Here is a 23,860-nt window from a genome sequence, read left to right as displayed (position 1 = left end):
TTCCTTCTTCTACTCAGAGTCAAACAGTCGAGGTTTGAGCCAGACGGGCCACCTGCAAAACAAAAGTCCACATTTTGACTCGCTGAAAAAGGACCAAAGAAAAGAATGAGACAGTGCCTTGGTAAAACCTTGGTGTTCTGGCAAAACTTTGCTTCCAAAAGTCTCAGTTCCTTCTTCTACTCAGAGTCAAACAGTCAAGGTTTGAGCCAGACGGGCCACCTGCAAAACAAAAGTCCACATTTTGCCTCACTGAAAGAGGACCAAAGAAAAGAATGAGACATTGCCTTGGTAAAACCTTGGTGTTTTCTTTGACTTTGATTTTAACGTCAAACCACACATACGCTCAGTCACAAAAACAGCATTTTATTATCTTGAGAACGTTTTCAAGGTGAGGCTGTTTCTCTCCATGAACAACACAGAGACTCTAATGCACGCTTTTGTAACTATAGCAGGCTAGAATATTGTCATGCTCTCCTTTCTGGTCTTCCCAAGAATACAGTCAATCAGCTGCAATCAATTCAGAATGCAGCAGCACAAGTCCTTACAAAGACCAGAAGGAGAGCACACATCACATCTATTTTATAACCTTGTCGCTGGTTGACTGTTAGTTGTTGAATTGATTTCAAAATTCTCATATTGGTTTTTGAAGCACGACCCAGTCCAGCTCCTCTCTTTTGGTGTTTCCACAAAGTAAAACAAATACTTTTGGTGGTACTGCTTTCAGCCACTGTGCTCGAAGACAAAGGAACTAGAGCTACAAACATTAATATTTTTAAGCATAAACTAAAGACCTATGTATTCAGTCTGGCTTTAGTGTTAAGTAATATAATTTTATAACATAATAACTTTAATGCTCTTAATTTAGATAAATCTTTTATTGTCTCATTTATTTATTTTTTCTTAGCAACTGGGTTTTTTAGTGCTTTTATTTATCTTAAACTTTTATTCTTACCTTCTTACCTTCTTTCATTTCTTACCTTACCCATTTACTTATTCATTTCATAATTGTTATTATTTTATTACTATTATTATTATTATTATTATTATTATTATTATTAGTAGTAGTAGTAGTAGTAGTAATATTATTACAATTATATTAATTAAATAATAATAATAATTATTAGTATTAGTATTATTATTATAATAATTATAAAAACTTTCAACTTTTAAACTGCCTCAAGAAAAAAAGAAAAAAATATGTCGTAAAAGTGTTCATTAGTCTCTAATTAAAATCTATCATTTAAATTCACTTTTATCATTAGTCTAGTCTATATTTTATTCTATTTTTCAATCCCTGGAAATCACTTTGAACTTTAATTTATCCATGTTAAAGACGCCAAATATGATTGCTAATATGATGCATAATCTTCTCAGGGACCAGAGTGTGTGATGTTTTTAAACGTGATTCAGAACTTATCTTAGAAAACAAGCGTGTTTTTTAACAGCTCAAAAAAAGCACTTGTTTTCACAACAGAAGGTAGTTTTCAAGTTTAGTTTTACAAAAAACTTAGAGGTAAGTTTTTGTGGCTCAGAATCAGAGATTTCTGTAATTAATACTAGGAGATTTAATTTTCTTAGTCAAACTATGAAAAAAGTCTCTTTTTTTAAGGTTTTTAAGCCTTTATAAATATGTGTTTGACATTAATGGGACCTGATGAGGGGTTGTTGGCTTCTGTCTTTGCCAAAACACTGGTTTGATGCTGCCAGCTTTTTCTGTGGGCATCTCGTTTCCTTTTCCTGTAAAACTGGCACTTTTAAAAAAGAGCCAGCTCTATATTTATGTCCCACTCAGAAATTGCCAAAAAACATTACAAGATTGATTTTAACCACAGGAATCACTCCTTTCATAACATCAAGCTATTTTAAGTACTGGCTCAAAGTCTGTCTGACAAATTCTTCGGAACAAGTCAAACATCAGTCACTCTTATGAAAGAGACAGAAGGTATCAGAATTGTAATATTAAGTATGATTAGTGTTCTCTTGTGCATTAGGGAGTAGACTACAGGAAGAATAATGTTTTAATTCTTGAAGTATTATACAGATCCAACCTGCCTGAGTACTATGGATAATTGATGAACCCTTTCTAAGGATGTCACTGGAACTTTTAGTGAACCATGCAGTCTTATATCAGTGTTTCCTTCTGGGAGCTTCAAAACTCAAGTTTCCAGTTTTAAAGTTTTCATTTTGGATCATTTTTCACTAGGTAATAAAAAACTGCCCCCAGTCGATGCCCTCTGCAGGTGGTTCTTTTTCAAAGGGTTAATTCACTGTTCTATTGTTCTGCTCAGATTGATTTTGTTTAACTTCTCATCTCGTGTGATTGTTGTTATCAGTCTCTTGCACGTCTGCCTCGGAAGTCTCTTTGATATAACATCAAAGCATCAGGGGAGTCGCAGGGGGATGTTTCCTCCACAATACAAAAACTTGTTTCTGAATCCCGACACATACTGTACACTACAAGTTTCCAGCAGAGGATAAACTGCAGTTTTTCTCCGAGAGCTGGATTCTGACAGCAGAATCCCCTGAGCTGAGGCGGCGGTGGCCTGTTTTGAATGGGCTGTCATGCACCTGAACAGCGAGCTATGCGCCAGGTGGACTGTGTCCTTTGTGTGATAGCCAACAGATCATGGCTGGCTTGTGGAGTTGATGACCTGTGCGGGTGCCTCCTCCACCTCTCCTTAAAGTCATACTCCCTTTTTCATCCAGTGGGAAATAACACAGTAGCACGCAGCCCTGACAGGATCCTGCTGACTATGCTCACAGCCGGGCTATCAACGCTGCAAAGGCACAAAGCAGACAGTCAGTGTTGTTCTCTTATCTAACACAAACACTGCAGGCTCGGTCTTTTACAAGATGGGCTTTGTTTATTTAGATATGAGTTTGATTGTTAAATATCAGGGGCATGATTGTGCCTGACACTCTTTGACATTTTTTCGACATGATGGGTGGTGTATTCCTCCATGGACATGGAATGATAGTATCCAAAACTCAGCTGCACACTCAGAAGGTAAAAGTGGAAGTTGACAAAAAAGTATGAAAACTGAAGTACAGTCATGACTTTTCCTTCTCTTCCTCTAAATGCCTTTCTTTGTCCTGTAACTTCTTCCAGATACCACCGTGTACATCCCATCCTTTGACGGCTCGTCTTATTTGGAGCTGCAGCCTCTTGCTTCCTTTCTGCGGCCTGCTGGTGCCAGAAATGATCTACTTGTTCCTGTCAAGGACACCTCTGTTAGTCTCTATCTGACAGTGAAAACAAGATCAACGCAGGGCACCATCCTCTACGGTGAGTACACTCCGTCTTTATTGCAACAAACTCAAAGCACTGCAATATTTTTAGAGTGAGCACTGATGTTGGAAACTGGAAGAATATAATCAAAATTCTACTAATTTGCATTACAGAACTTATTTTTTTAAAGTCCATCATGTAAAAAAAATTTGGAGTAATTCCAAGTTTCGCATAATACACAGAAAAAAACCTTTATGTTTTGTATGTAAACAGAGAGAAAAATGATGGTGAATATCTTATTGCATTTTTTAAATACCACTTAGGGTTTGTGGGATACGATTTTCCTTTAATGCAACTTGTAATCTTCTGCAGCTTCAACCGATAATTACACTTTAAATGGCTGGCGTGTCACAGCTGTGTGGTGTTATAAGGAAAATGACACGTTGATGTCAGTTGTTCCCAATATTTGCAGTTTAGGTGTGTCAGAGATTAAATTCTGGGAGAGGTTTGGTATTTGAGATTTTGGATTTATTTTAGTTCAGTTGTGCAAGACGCTGGACTAAACTTACGAAAGAAAACTTTTTAAAACTCTTTGCAATCCACAAGCTGTTGTCAGTTACTTACTTTTTTTTTCAGCACAACATAATTCTTTACATCCATTATAGATAACACTGAGTAACAGTTTGAAAACAGATGTGTTAGATTTTTATGCTGATTAAAACTAAAATTGGCATGCTGGTTCCAAATTTGCAGTGAGTTTTTTTTCTAGCATGTCAAGTTTTTTCTCCCCAGCTTACCCTCCTGTTAAGCAAAATTCCACTGATTAGCTAAAGTAAGACTTGGCAGCTGATTACAAATGGACTCATCTGTAGCTACAAGGCAACTTTTTGTGCAGTCACAAATGAGACAGTGTGGTGAGGAGTGTGTACGGCTCTCAATAGGTCAGTACTATCAATATCTGCAAACAGAAAGCTAGCATATTAGGAATTTAGAGGATTACTACTGGCTGTTCTCTTAACCTTGCAACACTGCCTTATCTATTTTGTGTTATGCTGTTTTTTGTTTTTTTAGTTTTCAAAGCTTGTAACTATTCCATCTTAGTGTTTTATTTACATAGGTATACATTTCCTTTGTTTCGGATCATGTCTGTTCCTGTTGCTTCTCCAGTAGCCATATCCTTTGTAAGAAAAAAAAATAATAATAATACTGCTTAAAAAACATTGCAGTTGTGCTTGTTTCTTTCATATTCCTTTGTATATCAATGTTGGAGATTTCTATAAAACAAGCACATATCTGTTAGGTGAAGTACTTTTCATATTTTTTAAGAAAGCTGGGATCCTGTAGTTCAAACCTTCACGTGATTTAAAAAAAAAAAAAAACTGAACAAACAAACCAACAGTTTTGGATTCCGCACCCAAAAATTAGTTAAAAACAGCTGTCAGACCTAACCCAACAAAGATTGTGTTCCCTGGATAATAAAAAAGAAAACATCCAGACATGAGAGAAGATTAAATCCACAAAAAGCTACAGTAATATTTGAGAAACAGGTATTTGGAGTCATATTTTCCTTAATTGTGTTCAAGAGTAAAACCCTCCTTGATTGTCTTATGCTGGGAATAAGCCCTAAATGTAGCCAGACAGCTGGAGTTGACCCCAGTGATGATCCTCTCGTTCATGTTGGGCCGCAAAACCTGTTGACTACTGGTTCGGCTTTGTCACTTTGTCAGTTTGTTGTTGTAGTAAAGCAAAATACTATCTGGTTTTGACATTGTTTGTTTTATTTTGAAAGTCACTGGGCCTTTATATGGAGTTTCTGTGCATGACTTCCTGTCTTGCTTAGTCTGCTTTTTGTAAATTGACACGTCACAGCTCTGGCATCCAGCAAACATAGGACTCTTACGTATCTGAAGAATCATTCTAGAATTCGCAAGGTACCTTATTCTTATTTTTCAGCAATAATTTCAGAGTATGACAGATTTGTCATACCTATGCAGTAAAAGGGCACATACAACCATGATTTGGTAGCTTAGCACAGCATTAGAGGGAGGATAAGGACTAACAGCAATGCTGGCTCTGCTTTAAGGCTGCAAATCGCATCAACAGGCTACTCAAGTTTTTCTTTCTAAGTAGATTTACAAGCAAATACTTTATGTTGTTGTTTACCAATGGAGATTTTTTGTTCATTAATAAAAAAAAAAGAAGTGGATCTTCAACCCGATTGGTTCAATAAACTCATAGTCAAAGATAAACAATCAAAATTAAGTCTCGGCCAGGTGCAGTGAGTCTCTGGGGTTTTTAAAACTCAGCAAAGAAACATCCCCCAGCCAAGAATTAGTCCAAGAAAAACTCATTTCAAAAGACAGTTTGTTGCCTTATCAGAGTTTTTCCTCCCTGTGGCTAACCGGCAAGTGGTTATAGCTATAGTTTCTTGTGTACTGATATTAAAGTGGTATCTATGTTCATATCTTACTCTCAACAAGAAAAGTGAAATCATTTTCCCACAAGAGTAAAACTATATGGTGTAGGATATTATCTGTTAATAAATGTCTTCAAAAGTCCGCTCTGCAAACTCTGGGTGAGACAGATCATCCCTCTGATGCCATATCAGGAAGTTTCATTTGCAGCTACACAGGAGGTCACATTGTGGTCTGAAGCATGTTTTCTGGAGTGACGTAACCTTCTCCAAAGAGAAGTGCAAGTCCACAGTTTACCACACAATGCTGTCTAGACATGTTTGATAAACAGGCATTTGCTTGATTGAAGGAACTCATCTGTTGTTCAGTCATTCATTGCTCAGGCAATTGACCTCTGTTGCTTGAATCACCAATAGAGCAAAAATAACTTGCCCTGCTGTGTTGTGTGAGTCAGCCTGTGGTTGTACTAAGAAAACAGGAAACTGCCTGTAAGTGTAAGGACGATATAAATCCATGTATAAACTGAAAACTTTTACAGTTCATCATATCATTTTACCCATGAAATACTATTGATTAAAAAACACACTTTATAACACCAGTTTACAGGGCAATCCCTGAGCTTTTGGATGCAGCCTCTAGTGGACACTCAAGGAATTACAATCTTTTTTTCTTTCTTTTTTTCTTTTTTTTTTCTTTTTTTAAACACTATTTGTTTGGTCGGTTGTTTTGCTTTTTGTTGTTTTGTTTTGTTTGTTTGTTAGTTAGTTAGTTTGTTTGTTTGTTTTTTTTGTTTTTTGCAAACCTGGACTGGCTTTATTTTCCAGCAAAGGGGGATGTTTTCTGAGTTTCACCTGCTTCCAAAAATAAAAAAGTGGCGATGCTGATGCAGGAATTGTTAACCATCATATAACTACAAAGGAGCATTTATAAAACAGAATTATCCCCCTTTAAAGAAAAAAAAACAACATGCAATGAAGCTATTTTCTTCCGTAGCAGGTACTGAACCTTTTGTTGCTTAAGGGGTTCTTGGCTTTGCAGCGATCCTCAAGTGGACACCAATGGAACTGCAGCTTATTGCATTTCTGCGTTTACCTTAATTTTAACACTGTCGGCTAAAGCTGTGATTTATCTCACTCTCAATCCTTTTACCATCAGTATTAAGCCATTTTTATTATTCTTTTAAAATAAAAGCCAGTTTTGAAAAGAAAGTTTACACTGCAGGAGTCACTAAAAAGAGAAAAGTAAAGCTGTAGCTTTTAGAAGCTCTATCCAATACCTCCCCTCCATTATTTATACATATGCTCAGCTACTTACAGAGTGCATTATAACTGACAGCTCATTTTGACTGACATTATTTAAAAAAAAAAAAAAAAAAAAAAGGTTTACCAGTGCGCCACATATATTTCAAAGTTTCTGGGAAAATAGGAAGGCAGTCACCCAGGGACAGCAGCACAATGAGGTCATTGCTGCTGTGTTTCCAAGGATACAGGAGGAAAGCAAAGAAAGAAAAAGAAAAGTCATTTTCACCCAACTCTGACACAGTCTGTCCATGCTTTTATTATATTATATGTATTTAGTTACACAAGCTTTTTTGGAAATCTTTCAAACTAAAAGTCTTGAATGAGAAGTTTAAGTGTTACATGGTGCTCTGCTGGAGAACAATAGTTTCCTTCACATTTTGCATAAAGTTTCTCAGCTTTGGTTTCAGCTACATCCTAAAAACACACAAAGGAAACCTACAAAAGCACAGGTTGATCAGTCACCTGGAGAGGGGGGATCAGGCTGACCCTTTGCATCCACCCTCAGCTCGAAAAAGTACACCCCCCTCCCTCCAGCTCTTTTGTTTCAACACCTGCAACACACAAACGCACATAGACACACACACTCTTTTGTTTCTGGAGGAGATTTGGTAAGGCCCTGACAGCCACTGAGTACATCCCCCTAACAATGGAGCATTGTTTTTGGAGTGGAGGAGTCGGTAGATTTGTGGTAATTTTTTAGCGCTTGAGGAAAGCTGAGCCATGAGATCTGGGTTCCATTTATCCCGCTTTGTGCTGGTTATACATCGGTTTAAAGTATGAGCGCATACATTAAGTACCAGCAGGCTTAGTTCTGAAGATCCCACATGAATCCTTTTCGCTGGGAGTCCTCAGATGACTCCAAAAACATTTGACAGGCTGTCTCAGTGGACTTTTGATCCTCTCTCTGAACACAGCAGACACCTTGATCTTGTGAGGCTGTTTTATCGTCCTCATGTGACACCACAGCAGCTCCAACACAACTGAAGCTGCCATAAATTGTGCCGTGATCACTGGTGATTTGTTCCACACCAGACAGACGTGGACATGGCATGGACATGGCACGATTCATCCTGAGGATAACCTCAAACAACCCCTGATCTGTGACAAACTCTGGTCTGTTCACTTTCACTTAAAGACTTGGGTAATGGGGAGTGTAGCAGCTTGACATGATTTAAAATCCTACTTTTCTTGCTCTGTTTTTTTTTTTTTTTTTTAAAAAAAACACTTATTTCAGCCTCTGTCTAGAACACTTCGATTTAGCTGCTGTCTCTTTAAGGCTCCCTGCTCCACAAACTCCCTTCTCTCTGACTGGAAGTTTGTCTGAGATATGGTGTTTGAGGCCTGCCCCTCTAAAGTGCCATACACAACCACCAGCAAGGAGATCCTTCTGTAATAACATCATTTCAGCAAGTTTCAGGAAGATCTCATACTGTTTATTTTATAGAACAGACCACCTTGAGCAGTTTACAGTGCCTGAGATTTCTCCAATATATGAAAATGGAGTAGCTTGAAAAACTCCTCTTTAACTTAAAAAAAAAAAAAGAGTTAGTTTGTATATTAAACTATGAAAAAAATATAGAATTCTGATTTTTGTGGGGACCAATCCAATCCAGATAAAACATATATTCCCATAAACACTGTACATCTGGGAAGACCTCATCAGCAAATACTCTTTCTGTTAAGTCTTCAGTTTCCACTTTCTACAAAGGTTCCCGTAAGTTTTGGTGTCTCGACCATAAAACAGTCTTCCTGAATCAGTGTTCCTGAGAGTAATAATAGCTCCTCTTTTATCTTTCTGAGCTGACATTGGCCTCCCATGACGGGAGCTGAGTGCCTCTCTGTTCCACCAAAGACTTAAATCTTTGTAGTTAAGGAGCTATTAATTAGCCAGCTCTCAGAACTTAATAAGACTTTAATTTAGTGCTTTTTATAATGTAAGCTTGGTGCACTGGAAAGGTCAACCAGCTAAGCCTGAAAGGACTTCTGTGAAGGTTTGGGGTTATCTATCGGCAGCAGTGTTACATAACCAGAATACAGATGCTTCATCAGTGTAAAGTCCCCTTAGATACTAGTTTTGTTTTGGTTACATTAGAATAAAGTTTCTATGTCTACAAGGAGAGCAACTCCTCTGACTGTAATTATAAAGTAAAAGTTCAGAGTTTGAAAGAGCACGTAGACCCCAGAAGACTTCCTTGATTTTTCAAGTTTCTCAGTCACCACTGGTTTGAAAGCTGTTGGTAGAAAATTTATATTTGTTACAACATCCCTCTCAGCCTCATGTAGGACTGTTAAATGATGGATGCACAAAACATTACATGATTGGCTTTAAACATTATTTTTCCCTTTTTTTAATGGCCTGCTCACATAGAAACAAATTTATAATAATAAATCACTATTCCTATAAAGAACATAGCACAGATTTTTTACACAAATACTAAAAAAATAATGCTCATGTCATGATATTAGGTAGGATGGAGACAGGGATTTCTCTAAAACATTATTCATGTCAGATTTAATCTGATTCACAGAGATTTTAAAAGAAAATGAATGAGTAACATAGCATTTTCACATTTTATACAATCTAACAATAAATCTCACATGAACTCTCTTGCCTCCCTCAATTTTATGAGTCAAAAGTAGGCTAAGGGGGGTGGCTAAGGCTTCGTGGTTAAGTGGCATATGTGGTTAGCCCCCTAGTGGGTTTGAATCAAGTGGCAACCCCTGATCTCAGAATATGAGACAATGCCGAAGTGCTAAAATCTACAGTTTCTCGAGTGTCCACTTGAGGGTGGCTCTGGAAGTACCAGAATTCACATACACACCAAGCCAAATAAAGCAATTTTCAAAGCAGAAATTAACCTATTTACAGCCTTGTTCAAAAATCATCTCTGTTTTACTTTTCGGCACATACGGTATGGGGGGGTGATTTTTTTTCTAACTCAGCAGTTCAGCGGATAGATACAAGATCACAAGCTCGCACAATCTGAGGCACAGCCCAGGGTCACAGGTGCCCTATAGCTGTATGCGAAGCCCTTGCCACTACCATTATGCCTGCAATAGCCGATGTGCTTCATTTACCGTTTCAGAAACAGACAAGACGTCAAGGAGACTACGTCCATGTTTTATATAGGCTTATGGTTTGAATCATACCTCCAGCCTCATGCCACTCCCCACCCTCCTGTCCTTTCTAAATAATCATCATAATAAGTTCGATCTTTACTGAAGTCTTCGAAAAAAACGACACAAAACCTGACCTGACAAATATATAAAAAAAGGAGTATTGATAGACCAAAACTTTCTTGTTCAAAGTTTACAGAAAGTATTTCCCAGCTGTTAGTAAAACTGGTCAAAGTTGTTCCTGGTTCCTCTTTATAAAGCAAACGAGAGCATCAACAACAAAACTGGTGATTTCTATACTCTGTTGATTCTTGAAACTACTTTGAGGGATTTCTTTACATCATACAAAACAATGATTCAAAATGAGTCACACATCTGTCTGTTTAAAGAGAGCCAGCTGAGATTCTGTGACAGAAAAATATAAAACTATCTTGGTATATGTATAATGTATATATAAAACAAACTTAATCTGAGGAGTAATGAGCTGTCTTTTTGTCCACAGGGGGCGCCAAAGTAGACATAAATAGAAAATCACCCACGTAAGAAATGATTCTGTAATTTTTTAAGGACAGCTCTGCTAATTTTAGCGTTTTTCATTATGGAACAAGTTTCTGTCAAAAAAAGGGGAAAGAATATCCAGCTGTTCTTTATCCAGTTGAAATAATTGTGAAATTATTCCAACTGGTAAATTAGCGGTGCGGGGTTAGCTCAGTGATTAAAGCCCCTTGACTCCCAGCCTTTAGCTACATGTCTCTCTGGCTGTCCCAACAAATAACGGCTTGAAAAAAAATCCCAAATTTGGTGAACAGAAAAGAAACAAATTGACAAATGATTTATGTACAGCAGAGCAGCAGAATAATTGCAAAGCAAAGCTTTTAGTACGCTGTTAGAAAACAAGCATAATGCTTGTTTGGGATGTTTTGGGCTGACAGCATTGAATGAGGTTATTTTACCGTACTTGACTGATTATAGCTTTGCAACTGCCAAAAGCCATACACTGTTTATGAAAGCCACAGCAGTCATAAACAGAGACAAACAATGACAGTAATACTGTTGTTCCCTCAGTAGTCGGATGTTTTAGTTTCTGTTTTGAATTTTGACTTGTCTCAATCCATTGTTACTGGTTATCTATCTGTGTTGATCTCAAATCTTCACTGATGCACTGCAGAGATAACTAAGGAAACTATTAATTACTGTGTTAAAGTGATAACATCCTCTCTCCTCACTAAGTTACTGTGAATAGGATTAAGATATTTAAATCATCGTCCTCTGAGGTTCTTGTTCCAAGTCTTGTTTACAGCGTTTCTCTGCAGCGTCAGGGAGCCAGATAGCAGACTAAGAGTGTTGTCAGGAAAAGAGATGAATGTTCAGAAAGCATGTATAGAAGGGCACAGCGCCTTTTATCTGGTAATGCTTCCCGGCTTAGAGTGCACCATCTTTTTCACATCAGAGGATAGGAACTGAAAAGAAAAACTCCAGAGATCAAACAGACAAAGTTAATCAGAAGAGGAGCATAAAGACAGGCATTGAGATGCAGAGAATCTCCTCACCCAGACCTGTTCCTTCTTCTCTCCGCTCCCCTTTTTACACCTCTCCCCGAAGCAAACATATGAGTCTCCCCCTGGACTTCAATTGTCAGCTAGAGAAGAGAAATATGAGGAGGTGGTGTGTGTGAGAGAGGGAGGGAAAGAGAGAAAGAGCAGGTGACAGGCACTGACAAAAGGACGAACGCTCTGTTAGGCCTGATGCAGAGTAACAGGGCCATGGGGACGGCAGGGAACAATATCCTCACAAAAAGAAAAATAGAAATATAAAAGATGGGGCAGCATTGACATCCATTGTGAATAATGTTTGTCAACAAATGAGTTATGATGTGACGCCTGAACAAGTGGCTTTGAAAGGAGACAAAAGCTGGTGAAGAGGGAAGTTCAGCCCATGTGCTTTTTGTTTCTTTGCTGCTGCATTCAATGACCCCTCTCTCTGCTGATGCTGCACTTCGGCGGTGACATAGACAACTGTGTGCCAGGCATGATTTTACTGTTACTTGTCATTTATCCACAGTCATAAGCTTTGAAAGTTTAGAGTGCTGTTTTTGTGCTCTCTATTATTATTTGTGTATCTGCTGTATGAGTACACATCTCAATATTCTGCACTGTTCAAGGTGACTTTATCTGTTTCCACTGTTTGCCTGAAATCCTTCTTTACAGGAAATATGCATAAAAAAAAAAAAAAATCAACTATAGCTTCCTTTTGTTTGCTACCTTGAGTCACTATTTAAGATGTGCAGTGTCTCTGCAGGATGACTAAAAACAGTCCCTGAGAGTTATTTTTTTACAGCATACATAAGTATGATGCCAAAAATAGGTATTTGAGAAAGGAGACTTAACGTTAAATCTGTTTTACCTTAGCAAATAAAAAGTTGTTTCTTAGAGAAACAGGTAACCAGGAAGGAGAAAGAGAGCACTTCATCCTATGATCTCACAGCATTTAATATGAGCCAAATGCTGGTTAGAGGAAACAACAACTTAGAGGGATGTAAGTTTAGGGATTGAAATAATAGTTGTATTAAGTATTAAAAAAGTAGAAATCCAAATATTAATGCCCTAATGAAAACATTTTTCAAATATTTCTATAGCTGCTTTTCATATTCCTGCATCATTTAGAGAAGTTATTCACTGACAAGATCTATTTCTATAACTCTACCTTGGCCTGTGACCTTTAAACGTGTTAAAACAGAAACTGCACATTGATGCTGAACATCACCGCCCAGTGTGTGGTGTATTGCTTCCCTTATCTGCCCCTCTATTAAAGCAACCAACGCAGACACAACATTGACCACAGGGTTTTCACTGTGTCAGAGATTACTGGCATCCATTGGTGGTAGATACATTTATCCTGTAAGCGTATTTTTCTTAACAATGGACATTGCAAGTGCAGTTGTTCTGTTCTTTTTTTGACTAAAACAGATGTTTCAGGGTTTTTTTTAAAGGTTACAATACTGGGGTGCCCATATAGCCTAGTGGTCTAGGTTCATGAGGTTCAAACTAGACATGCCGATTTCCTTAATTTTGGGTGATCGGTGATCAGTGATCAGTGATCGGCCCATCCTTACATATGAAACTGATCTTATATGCCTCCAGGAAGGTCTTACAGCCAGCCATTGTCGCTTTTTGCTCTGAGACCTTAAACTCAGGACACTTTGTTGGTTGTTTAAGTTAAAACATAAAGATTTTATTGTTTCACAGGGATTGCTCGATGATCTCCAATAAAAAAAGATTGGAACATTGAAGGTATATGCTGTCAGTTATAAAAAATGAAGAAAAAAAAAGGTATCGGCCCAAACTGGTATCAGCAGGTCAGACTTTTTAAAGATTGGTGATCGATGATCCGCCAGAAAATTGTGATAGGTGCAACCCTAGTTCAAACCCACCACTGCCAACTCTCACTCTGTTTCTTACTCAGTCTACAGTCCTGTCCTCTACAATTAAAGGCTTAAAAATGAAAAAGTAACTTTAGAAATGGATCCAACTGACATCCTACAGCAGAAGCTATAATCTTGGTTGTTTGCTAAAAGATAGAGGCTGCATTCCTGTATTGTCACCTTAAAGAGACCACCCCATTTCAGAATGAAGGATTATGATTGGTCCAGCACATTTGAATAATAAATTAAGACCCAGACAGACAAAATAAATGTTTTGCCACGCTGGTAAAATGTAATCCAATACAATACAATTTTGGGACGTCAAGGTCAATTGGAATTGAAAGAAAAGAGTTCAGACAGTGTGGTCTTAAATGATAATTTCAAAGTGTCTGGGCAGCTGCTTTTATTGCAGAGTTGACAAATCCACTGCATTAGCATACGAACATTTCTGACCATTGTGATAAACCCAGCCCATCTGAAGTTCTCAAAACAAGTCAGATAATCAGCAGAATAACACAGGACTGGATTGTACAAAACAAATTAGCATTAAATACTTTCTATTAAGATGAGGACAATAAATGAGTTTAGAGGAAAAAAGTTTCTTTGTGTTTTTTAATGATTTGAACAGATTTTACAAAATTAAAAGAATTCCAGTAACAAGAAGCTTTAAAAATGAAAAAACTGGGAGCCTCTCCCAGACAACCACAAAGAACTTATCTAGTGTGATAATTGTTGGTGTCAGAACTGTGCTCTGGAGCAAGGCCATGCAGACAGAATTAAAAATCATTTCTTCAATGAATAAGGAGCAAACTGCAGACATCAAAGGGAAAAGAAGATGTTGTGACAATTTCTCAGACACGAACACAGGGATAATATATTTAAATTGCCCAAGAGAATTTGCCTATCCGCTTTAAGACAGACATCGGGTGATTAATTTAGTCTGTCCTTTATGAGCAGTTATTCATTGAGGTAAATAACCATCGTAACTCTGTGTTTAGCTGATATGTCTTCCTATTCCATCTAAAAAACAGGGGACCAAGACCTGATCCCTGGGGAACCTCACACGTACACTTTGTCAATACACTCCTGAATGACAGCAGGAAGATTCAGCTATAAACTAGCCAAATGCTTCATGTGAGACAAACCTGGTGTTTAAGAAGTATTATTGCTCCACAGAAGAACACTTTGGTGTCTTACTTGCCCCCTCTGCTGCCTTTTTGGGATCCATCTGTATCCGGAGAGCAAGGTTAAGGAAGCAGTGGATTATCCGAACAGGATATTCCTCCTGTGGTCCATTTGGTAACAGCAGTTAGTAATACAGCACCGTTAAGTGCATCCCTGTTGAGCACTAAGACAGGGAAGACTTCCAACTCTTCCAAGTAAATGCATTATCAGAGATCAGCATAATAAGCTAAGCATAGCTTCTTTCCAACAAAGAGATGGGGATTTTCTGGATACCAGTCTTACCCTGGTGGAATTGTTCACAGCTTTCATATCAGTTGCCACGCAGCTTTGAAACAACAAGCTCAGCTTTTGTGGCCATGTTTTTCCCCTGGTGTCCAATTCCACTGCCCATGAATTTACTTCACAAGAGATGACACACTCACTGCAGGAACTCAAGCCTGTCTTTGCAGGCCGCACACCTCTGTCAAAGTCCTGGGTCAGTGGGCTAGAGCAGCCTGCCTCTCTTATAAAGTCCTTGATTTTTAATGTCGTCCTCAAACCAAAGAGGTCAACCCAGCTTGTGCTACTCAAACTCAGCGACTCCTTTTAGATTTCTGGCTCCATGTCACAGTCACATTCTCTTGAAGTGAGCCTCGTCGGAAACGTGAAACATTTGAGGTGTCTCTAACAGGGCAGTATTCCTCTTGTATTTCTGCTGCAGCTGAGACTCCTCTGACAGCGGCGTATGAGTCACCAGCTCTGTTTTCATCAGAGCTGCGGTCTTGTGCTACCTGCCCTCTCTTCATGTCCTCATAGACAGCAGTACTGGACCGGCTTGCACCCTCCTTCGGACCACAGCAGCCTGTGTGGGAGGATTAATGCTGCCTCTGTCTTTTGCTCCCCCACTGCACCGTCCTACTTGCAAGAGACTCTTTGCAAGCCCAGGAGAAAGTCCTGCTGTGATTTAATGTACTGGAGGCAGGGAAGTGGCATATCCAATAACGGTGGCCTGTCTCACAACCTTTCTAAGCTCTAAACACAAAAAGTCGCTGTCCTTCACTATCAGGCTGAAGACACACCACAGTTTTGCAAGTGAGACTGTATGGACCACAGAAAAAGGACTCCTTTTACCTGGTGAAGATGTTTTTCACCGTCTATGCCATGCTATAAAACTGAAGAGCATGTTATGACTGCCTTTTATCACCACTCTTCTTGTCACATGGCAGTAGCTATTATATATCAAACAAAAATTAGCTCTATCCTAATGAAGGGGATCCATTAGCGGTGCAAAGGTTTTTGTTGACATTCAGGTTTATGTGCTCGGTATCCATCATAACACGTGAATCTTTATTGAGTCAGCACTGACGTTACTTTCCTGTCAAAAGGCAACACTAACTCTAAACTACAAACTTTGGACTAAAAAGTTGGCTGTGAAGAGAAAATATCTGATTAAATTAAAGACAGTCAAACCTAACTGAGATCTCAGCCATCCATGGGCATGAACATGCAGCCAAAACTTGTGTTCCCAGACATTTCCATGTGCTTGATTTTAACGCTGGGAATCACACAAACCCTGCAGGAACTGATTAGGATCTAAACTGCCCACACAGAGTCTCCTCGTGTAATAATTACTGAAAGGACGGAGCTTTTCAGCTGTTTTAAAGCTAAAGCTCTGACCATGAACTAAAGCAGTGCCTTTACTGACTACAGACAAAGCACCATACACCAACAGCATACCCACCAACATACACCTACACACACACTGACAAACACAAACTTCCCCCTCGGTGCCAGTGTCTCTAATCACCCCATAAACTTACCATTATCTTACTTTCTCTCTTAGTTTCATGGCGCAGCTGAGGATGCTCTATTTTCACTGTAACAGACATTTACAAAGCATCATGTGCACACCCTTATTTCTGTTAAGTGGTTAATGTGGCATAAAAAAAATATATAGATATATATGGTCACATGGTTTAAGATTTTCAGATGATTTCAAATCTTGTTGCCCTCTAATTGCCTTTTTACCCGAATCCTACTTTTAATTCTGTTGTTTTTCTTTTAATCGTTCTATTTTCCAGATATTTTTGTTCTGTTCAACTGTTTTTTTTTAATGTACTTACTTTTTATTTTATGCTTTCATACTCTTTCTTTCTTTTTTTTGCTTACCTCTTTGGTCCTCTGGGTCCTTCCCACTGACCCAGCCAGTCATCAAGGGGGAGAAGTTTTTGTGGCGTCCTCACTTTGAGCCAAGGGAGCTGACGTCCGTTTATGATTCTTCCTGCTGTTGTGTTTTTAGGTATCATACTGTTCACTTTGGGGTTGTACTTCTTAATTAGGTTTTATTGTTGGATTTTTTGGCTCTATTTTCCTGATTTTTCTTTCTTTTCAGGACCTTTCCTATGAAAGGACTTTGTAAAACAATATTTTTAAATGTGCTATAAAAATATGATTATTTTTATTACCTCTGCAAAGGAGGTTTAGTTTTTGGGAGAGTTTGTCTGTGAACAACATAACTCAAAAAGTAACAAACAGATCTTCATGAAAATTTCAGGAAATGTTCAAAATGGGATGAAGAAGAAGTGATTACATTTTGGAGGTTATTCAGATCACCAACTGGATCCAGATTTTTTTTTTAAAGGATTCTTTATCATTGTGAGACAGTACCGTTTTCACCATATGTGTATATAACTCCACAATAAATGGTTGGATTGCTCTCCAAAACAATACAGTACAAGGCCATGATAATTTCTGAAAGATGTAAAAGTATGATCCAGATCCTGGCAATATTCTGGATACTAAGATCTGGAATATGACATATGTACTGGGTCATCACAATTTTCAACACTATTAGGCAACAAATTATCGTACTACCCTGCAACTAACACCAAATCGTAGCAGACAGTCTGCTGAAAGGGAGTATAACATTAAAGTAGGACTAAAGTGTTGCTGCGTCACAATCACAATTGGAGGTCTGTGCTCTCTGAGTGCTTTTCTAGTTGATAATATTGTTGTAATAAAAACAGCTGTGGTGTGAAACGCAATGTCAGTGTAAATGTATAAATATCATTGTTGAAGGTTTGGGGTTTAATAGTTAAACATTTTTAAATGAGGAAATGTATTAATCCTTTACCAAGGCATAAAACCTACAGTAAGTTTCTTTATCAAACCAGTGGTTGGGCAATCAAATGTCATGATCCAAACCCCATTTTCTGATAAAACAACCATTTGCAACAGTGGTTCCCAAGGTTAGAGTCCCATAATTTCTTCCAAAACCAAAAACTATTTACTATTGCATGTCTAAACCAGGATGACAATAATTTCAGAGGCAGGTTCCTTTAGGAAACAAAGCAATATGTGCTGAAAAGTTGTGCTGAAACAAAGAAATACATACATCCCCTCCAAGCTGTCTGAGGTATTTCACTTAATGCAAAATAGCTGGCACAGCTGGATGGTCCATTAGAGGTGGCTCTTTGTACTCAGACCTTGATTAGCAAGTGGACACATATGAGCTCAATCACTCGCCGCAATGAGGGTGAAAGCGGCACTCAGAGCTCACTGATAGAGAGACAAACATAAAAACATTACAAAAAAACACACCACTGCAAGGAACAACAGATTAATGGAGAAGTCAGTCAAAAACTGACCTTTCAGTGTGATAATATTTAAATTCTTTGAGATGAAGCAGTACTTAATAAATTCTCTCAGCTTAAGATAATCAAGGCTGCAAAATGCAGATCATAGTTTTGCTGGCATTTCTACAAATTCTGGTATGTGCACATTTCTCTCAAGTTGTCAAAGTAAAAAGCTTTGTTCTTTAGTGGACAAATCCTGAAGGAGCAGCTGCCTGCAGTTATGAACACCGGAAAGACAAATTCATTTTCAAAGACTCTTAAGAAAACCCAATAAAGCATGTTGAATAACTAAGCTGTCATAACAAACCATTTTTTAAATGTAACCAAGCCTTCACCATCATCTTTTGAACCATTTTTATCTTACTTCACAAAAACCAAGGGGACTCATTTCCTGTATCCGGTACCTGGAGAGTTAAGCCTGAAGAGTTCTCATAAATATTGCAGCTTACAAAATGTACTGAATTTAGAAATACAGAAAAGAGACCTTTCACTAAGCACACTTTCTTTGTGTTGTAGCTCAGGAGCAGAACTTTGGAGAGCAGTTTCTTCACGTCTTCCTTCAGGATGGATCTCCTGTTGCTGAACTGGGATGTGGTGGCGGTCATGTTTTGAATGCAGCAGCAGACCAGAACATCAATAACAACAGATGGACGCCAGTCACAATCAGGTATGTAAATCATCTGTTTCTTTTCTTTCTGATGGCAAAATTCACTGCCAAGAGATTGTTACTGCCGTAGATCAGCAGTTATGTAATCAGTGCTGTACATATTTATGATAAAGCCATTGTTTCATACATAGAAGGAGAAAAAAAACAAGACAATTGGATGGGGTTTTTTTCATCAGTTAGAATGTCTGCGTAGGAAGTGAAGAAGTACAAAGTGTGAATGCAGTGCTTGTTGCTGTAAAGAAGACATAAAAATCAAAACTGACTCAAGAATTCTGAGTTAAACTTTTAAGATTTAATTACAGTTACTATCAAACCCTTGTTTTGTTTGAAGAGAGAATGAAAGTGAATCAACTTTACAGAACTTAATTTTTAAATGCAATAACAAAACAATACTTAGAAGAGGATAAATTAGGTATTTTGAAAAGATTGAGATGTGTGTAATTGTTCATTCATGTACTCATCACTTATGTAGTTTGTACTGTACAGTACAATTTAGTGCAGTACAATACAATCCTTTTAATATGGTTTGATGCAATACAACACGATACTAAAATCTTTATGACTCAGAGAAATGTGTTTTTAGTTCTCGTGCTACATAATGCAAAGCAGTTAACATGGCACTGTACCATACAGCACTTGAAACTTTACTGACCCCATTGATATATTTGTCAGAGATTCCAATGCTTAACAGTACATTTGATTTGACACGATCAGATATGGTGCATTTTGTTGTGATGAGATTCATCACAATATGATTTAACTCAAATCAACTCAATACAACAGGATATAATACAACAAGATACAATTAGATAAAATACAACACAACAAGACAATACCACACAATACTCTATGATACGATACAGTACTACATGAAGAGGTTTGATGCAATATAAATCAATAAGATATGCTTGAATACGGCACAATAAGACAGTAAATTACACAGTACAACATGATGCAATAAAATGCCACACTAAGATATTTTGGAATAAGTTATGATACATCAAGCTAGGCTACAATATGACAGGATTAGAGACACAAGTTGTGTCTCAACATTATCGCACAACACAGTAGGATACAATACAAATGATGACACAATCCAATACAAAATGTTACCACATGGTGCGCAACAATGGACTTCAGTGCGATATGCAAAGATACAACACTATTCACCATGATACAATACAACAAAATCCAATGCAACACACAAAAATATGACACTCTTAGATATGATACAATATGATACAAAATGACTTGATACATTATGATACAACATTGCAAGACAAAATAACTTAGGATACATTATGATGTGATAAAACATGTGGCGATATGATACAGTTCACGGTGATACATCATGACACGCCTCAGAAACCATATGATACTACATGATGCAGAATGACACCCTGTGGGAAACTGTATTGAACTCCTGTGCTGTACTTATCACTTTCTTGGCATTAGTATCAGTAAGAATTAAACAAATTAAACCATCAGCAGTCCACATCAAACCAGAGAAGCACAAATGAATGTCAGCAGCAAACCACATATTCTCTCTTTTAGCACATTTTATAACATAAACAAGTCGAAAACTATGGAGCAAGAAACAAATTTGAGATTCTGATTGAAGTAAATATTAATATTAACCAAGGTTTTTGATGTTTAATGTGCTACAAGACATGACCTTTTCTCAAAATGTGTCTGTTTAGCTGCATGTCAGACTATTTTAATGTTTTAGGATGTCTGATTAAGGAAAATTTCTTCAGTCGTGTGTGGCATCTCATAGAGGCCTCAGAGAAAGCTCACAAACAGCTCGGGGATCATTAACTCTGAAAATCAGTCTGCTGAGAAAATTGTCCATTTTGGCCGCCAGTTTTGAGCATTTTGATGTTTGTGCCTCAGACCCTTTCATCATGTTAAATTATACAAACCTTACACCTCCTGATTGACCCTGTAATTTATGTTTTATCTCTGCCAGATGAGAGGCTGGAGGGGGTCATGTGTTTGGTCATGTGTGTGTCATGTGAAGTGTTCGTGTGTGTATTCCTCTGTTTAAAGCTGATCTCACTTACTCCACTAATTGTGCATATGGCTTTTCTAGTTAAGCTCAGTTTTTTCAAACACTTTTTTAAAATAGCTTTTGTTTGCATTTTTGCTGTATTTTCAATCCAATTAAGCATTTTTCTCTAGGCATAGAAAATTCTGCTCTGTGCACTAGACATTTGACACCACATAATTGTTACGAACATTTTCTCTTTCATGGACTGTTATTGAGAGATACTCCCTGTTGACCTCAGTGTGCAGCTATTTTCTATGGATACCATTGTCTTTTTATGTGTATAAACTTGACCTTCTCTGGGGCTGGTCAGTCAGATTTTTGAGGCTTAAATTGAGGTTTGAATAAATTCACTGACCTTTTTTTCAGTCTTTGACTCTGAATACTAACTTTTTCACATACAACTGTAATGGAGTAATGTATTGGTAACCTTTCCATAGAGAATTCCTGCCACAGTAAGACATCTGTAGTTTGTATTGATTCAATCAAACATTATAGCTGAGATCCTGTATAGCCCTTCATAAAGTCAGTCATCCTGTCGTATATCTTTTGTCATTTACCCCACTCACTTAGTTTGGTAACACAGAATGAACCAGGCTAAAAACAACGTCTACATAGCTTTTGCATACCTTACATGGGAGAAACCACTCATAAGAACCAGAAATACTTTATATCAAACTTTTTATTTCCTGACACCAATACTATGCCTTGCCTTTAGTATCAGCCGATACTGATACTAATCTGGGCCTGTATGGATGTCCAGCCATTAGCAAAGAGTGGATCGTTTGTACTAATGGTGAAAACAAATTGATTAGCAGCATGCATGTGCCGGGTTAATCCCCATCATTACAGGTCCTCACAGCAGGATTTACTGCACTTGTTCGGCTGTTTAAAAGTGGATGTTGTGCTCATACTTAACCATTCAAGACAAAAAATGGGAAGATAGATATAAGGATATTTAGGGATAGACCTATTCCTTTGGAAAAGTATGGCAATATGGAGATATACAGCAAATTTAGATAGAGAAGACAAAACATTTTCAGTTAACAGATAAGCTAAGATAAGGGCAATCAAAGTCTTAAACCAGTAAGGCTCCCTGCTGTTGGTTTTACATGTATGCTTGGCTTTTCACTATTATGTGTCAGGGTCTTTCCAAGATAGGTGTGGTAGAATGTTATTCATGGAGTGACTGGGGCCTTGCTGCAGTGCTTGTTTCGCAAAGCAGCTTTCATTTTGCTTAGTGTCTGCTCGGAAACAACTCACACGTTTACCATGTTTAAGATCTTTAGCTAAACGTTACCTCTCTCTTTGTTTATCTGATTGACAATTGATTTGCTGATAACAGCTGTTTGTTTGTTCTATATTCTTCTAACAAAAGGTCCATTTCTTCAGCTGAAAAAAAATGTTTTTTCTTGAACTTCTTGCTGCCACACCTCTACCACTAGCCATGTTTATTGTTTTTTGTGCATAGTATGCATGCGCAATTCAGATGTGTTGGAAAGGGGTGTTCCAGGAGGTTCCCATGAATTATTACATAATCTGCAGCTGTGTTCTTTTCATAGTTCATGATTTTTTAACTGGACAGTTATTTACAGTCGTGCATGCAGCTAACGCTATCGCCACATAGGCCATTCCATAATGATTCGTTAAAATTAGGAGTCCCGTTTGTATGATGACTGAACATACATATGGGACCTGATCTAGTACCCGTATTAAATTAACCAGCTTTATTCTTTCATCTGAGGATGAGGTGTAGATTTAGCAAGTCCAGGCTTTTATAAGTTGATTTGATATGTGACAATGCCATGTTTACTAAAAAAAGAGAACATGGACAGAAGTGAATTTATACCAACTTTTTTGTTTTTGAGACAGAAAAGTATAGTTGAATTTTGATTTTTTAAAACAGTGTTCCACCTTGTAATAAATACATTATTTCACATTATCAAAGCAATACTTAAATAAATAATTATGAGCTCTTGTATTTTCTCACTGTACATTTTCTGTCTTGTGCAGATCCGACATTAAAGAGAAGGATTGAAACAGTGGTCATATTTTGGGGATTCAGAAATGACCAAAAAAGTGTTCTCAAAATGTGAAAAGAAAGGACTTCAAAGTTATCTGCAGCATTCAAGTTTTAAGTAGAAAACATTTTGTTCACATGACATTTTGTAGTGTGAGATCTACTTGAAAAGCTCAGTTTTAATCACATGTGTTTCACATGGTCAATCAACATGTTTTTAATGGTACATTTTTTAACAATATTTCACACCTTAGATTTGGTTCCTAAAGACATAATTCAACATTCATGTTTTGAAAATGAATAAATAAACCTTTATAAATTGATGTAACAAGTCTCCCAGAGCATATCGTTACATTTTTACATGCTGTTGTTTTTTGCATAAAACTTTTGCTATACATCAATACAACCCTTACATCCCAAACTTAAATTAAATCTATGGGCTAATGTCAAAATTATCTAAATTAATTGCAAAAAATGCAATAAACCATTAAAAACGTCTCTGCAAACATATAAGTTGAAGAAAACAGTGCTTTGTTGAAAAAACACATGTTGAAAACCCAATATGAAAGTATAACTTCACAGATTTTTGACACAAAAAGAATGAATTATCTATCTTACCTGCTTTTAAAATTTACTTTCAATTAAAACTTACTTTGTAAATTGTAGCACCAACACTACACTGGGCTCTATATAGTTGGAAAAAAAAGAGAAGAATGATATTTATTAAAACCAATGTGTGCAACTTATGAAAAAACATCCTAACCATCATAAATACACTGAGCTAGACAGTTTAACTCAGCAGACATTTTGGTCTTGTGTCAATCTTAAAGGGTTCATTTTAATGA

General features: G+C 37.4%; 1 protein-coding gene across 1 annotated transcript in view; it reads left to right on the top strand.

Annotated features, from left to right (window-relative positions):
* eys (eyes shut homolog) overlaps window positions 1-23,860 on the top strand; it is a 265,468-nt gene that overhangs the window by 179,631 nt on the left and 61,977 nt on the right. Inside the window, exons 40-41 of the mRNA XM_074676533.1 lie at window positions 3,110-3,286; window positions 18,798-18,948. Coding sequence (XP_074532634.1) covers window positions 3,110-3,286; window positions 18,798-18,948 — 328 coding nt within the window. The remainder of the gene's footprint in view (window positions 1-3,109; window positions 3,287-18,797; window positions 18,949-23,860) is intronic.

The sequence above is a fragment of the Halichoeres trimaculatus genome, unplaced genomic scaffold (assembly GCF_033239565.1).
Source record: "Halichoeres trimaculatus isolate MK-OKI-2021-1 unplaced genomic scaffold, fHalTri1.1 fHalTri1_scaffold_8, whole genome shotgun sequence".
NCBI classification, from domain to species: Eukaryota; Metazoa; Chordata; class Actinopteri; order Labriformes; family Labridae; genus Halichoeres; species Halichoeres trimaculatus.
This window is presented reverse-complemented; position numbering and strand designations above follow the sequence as displayed.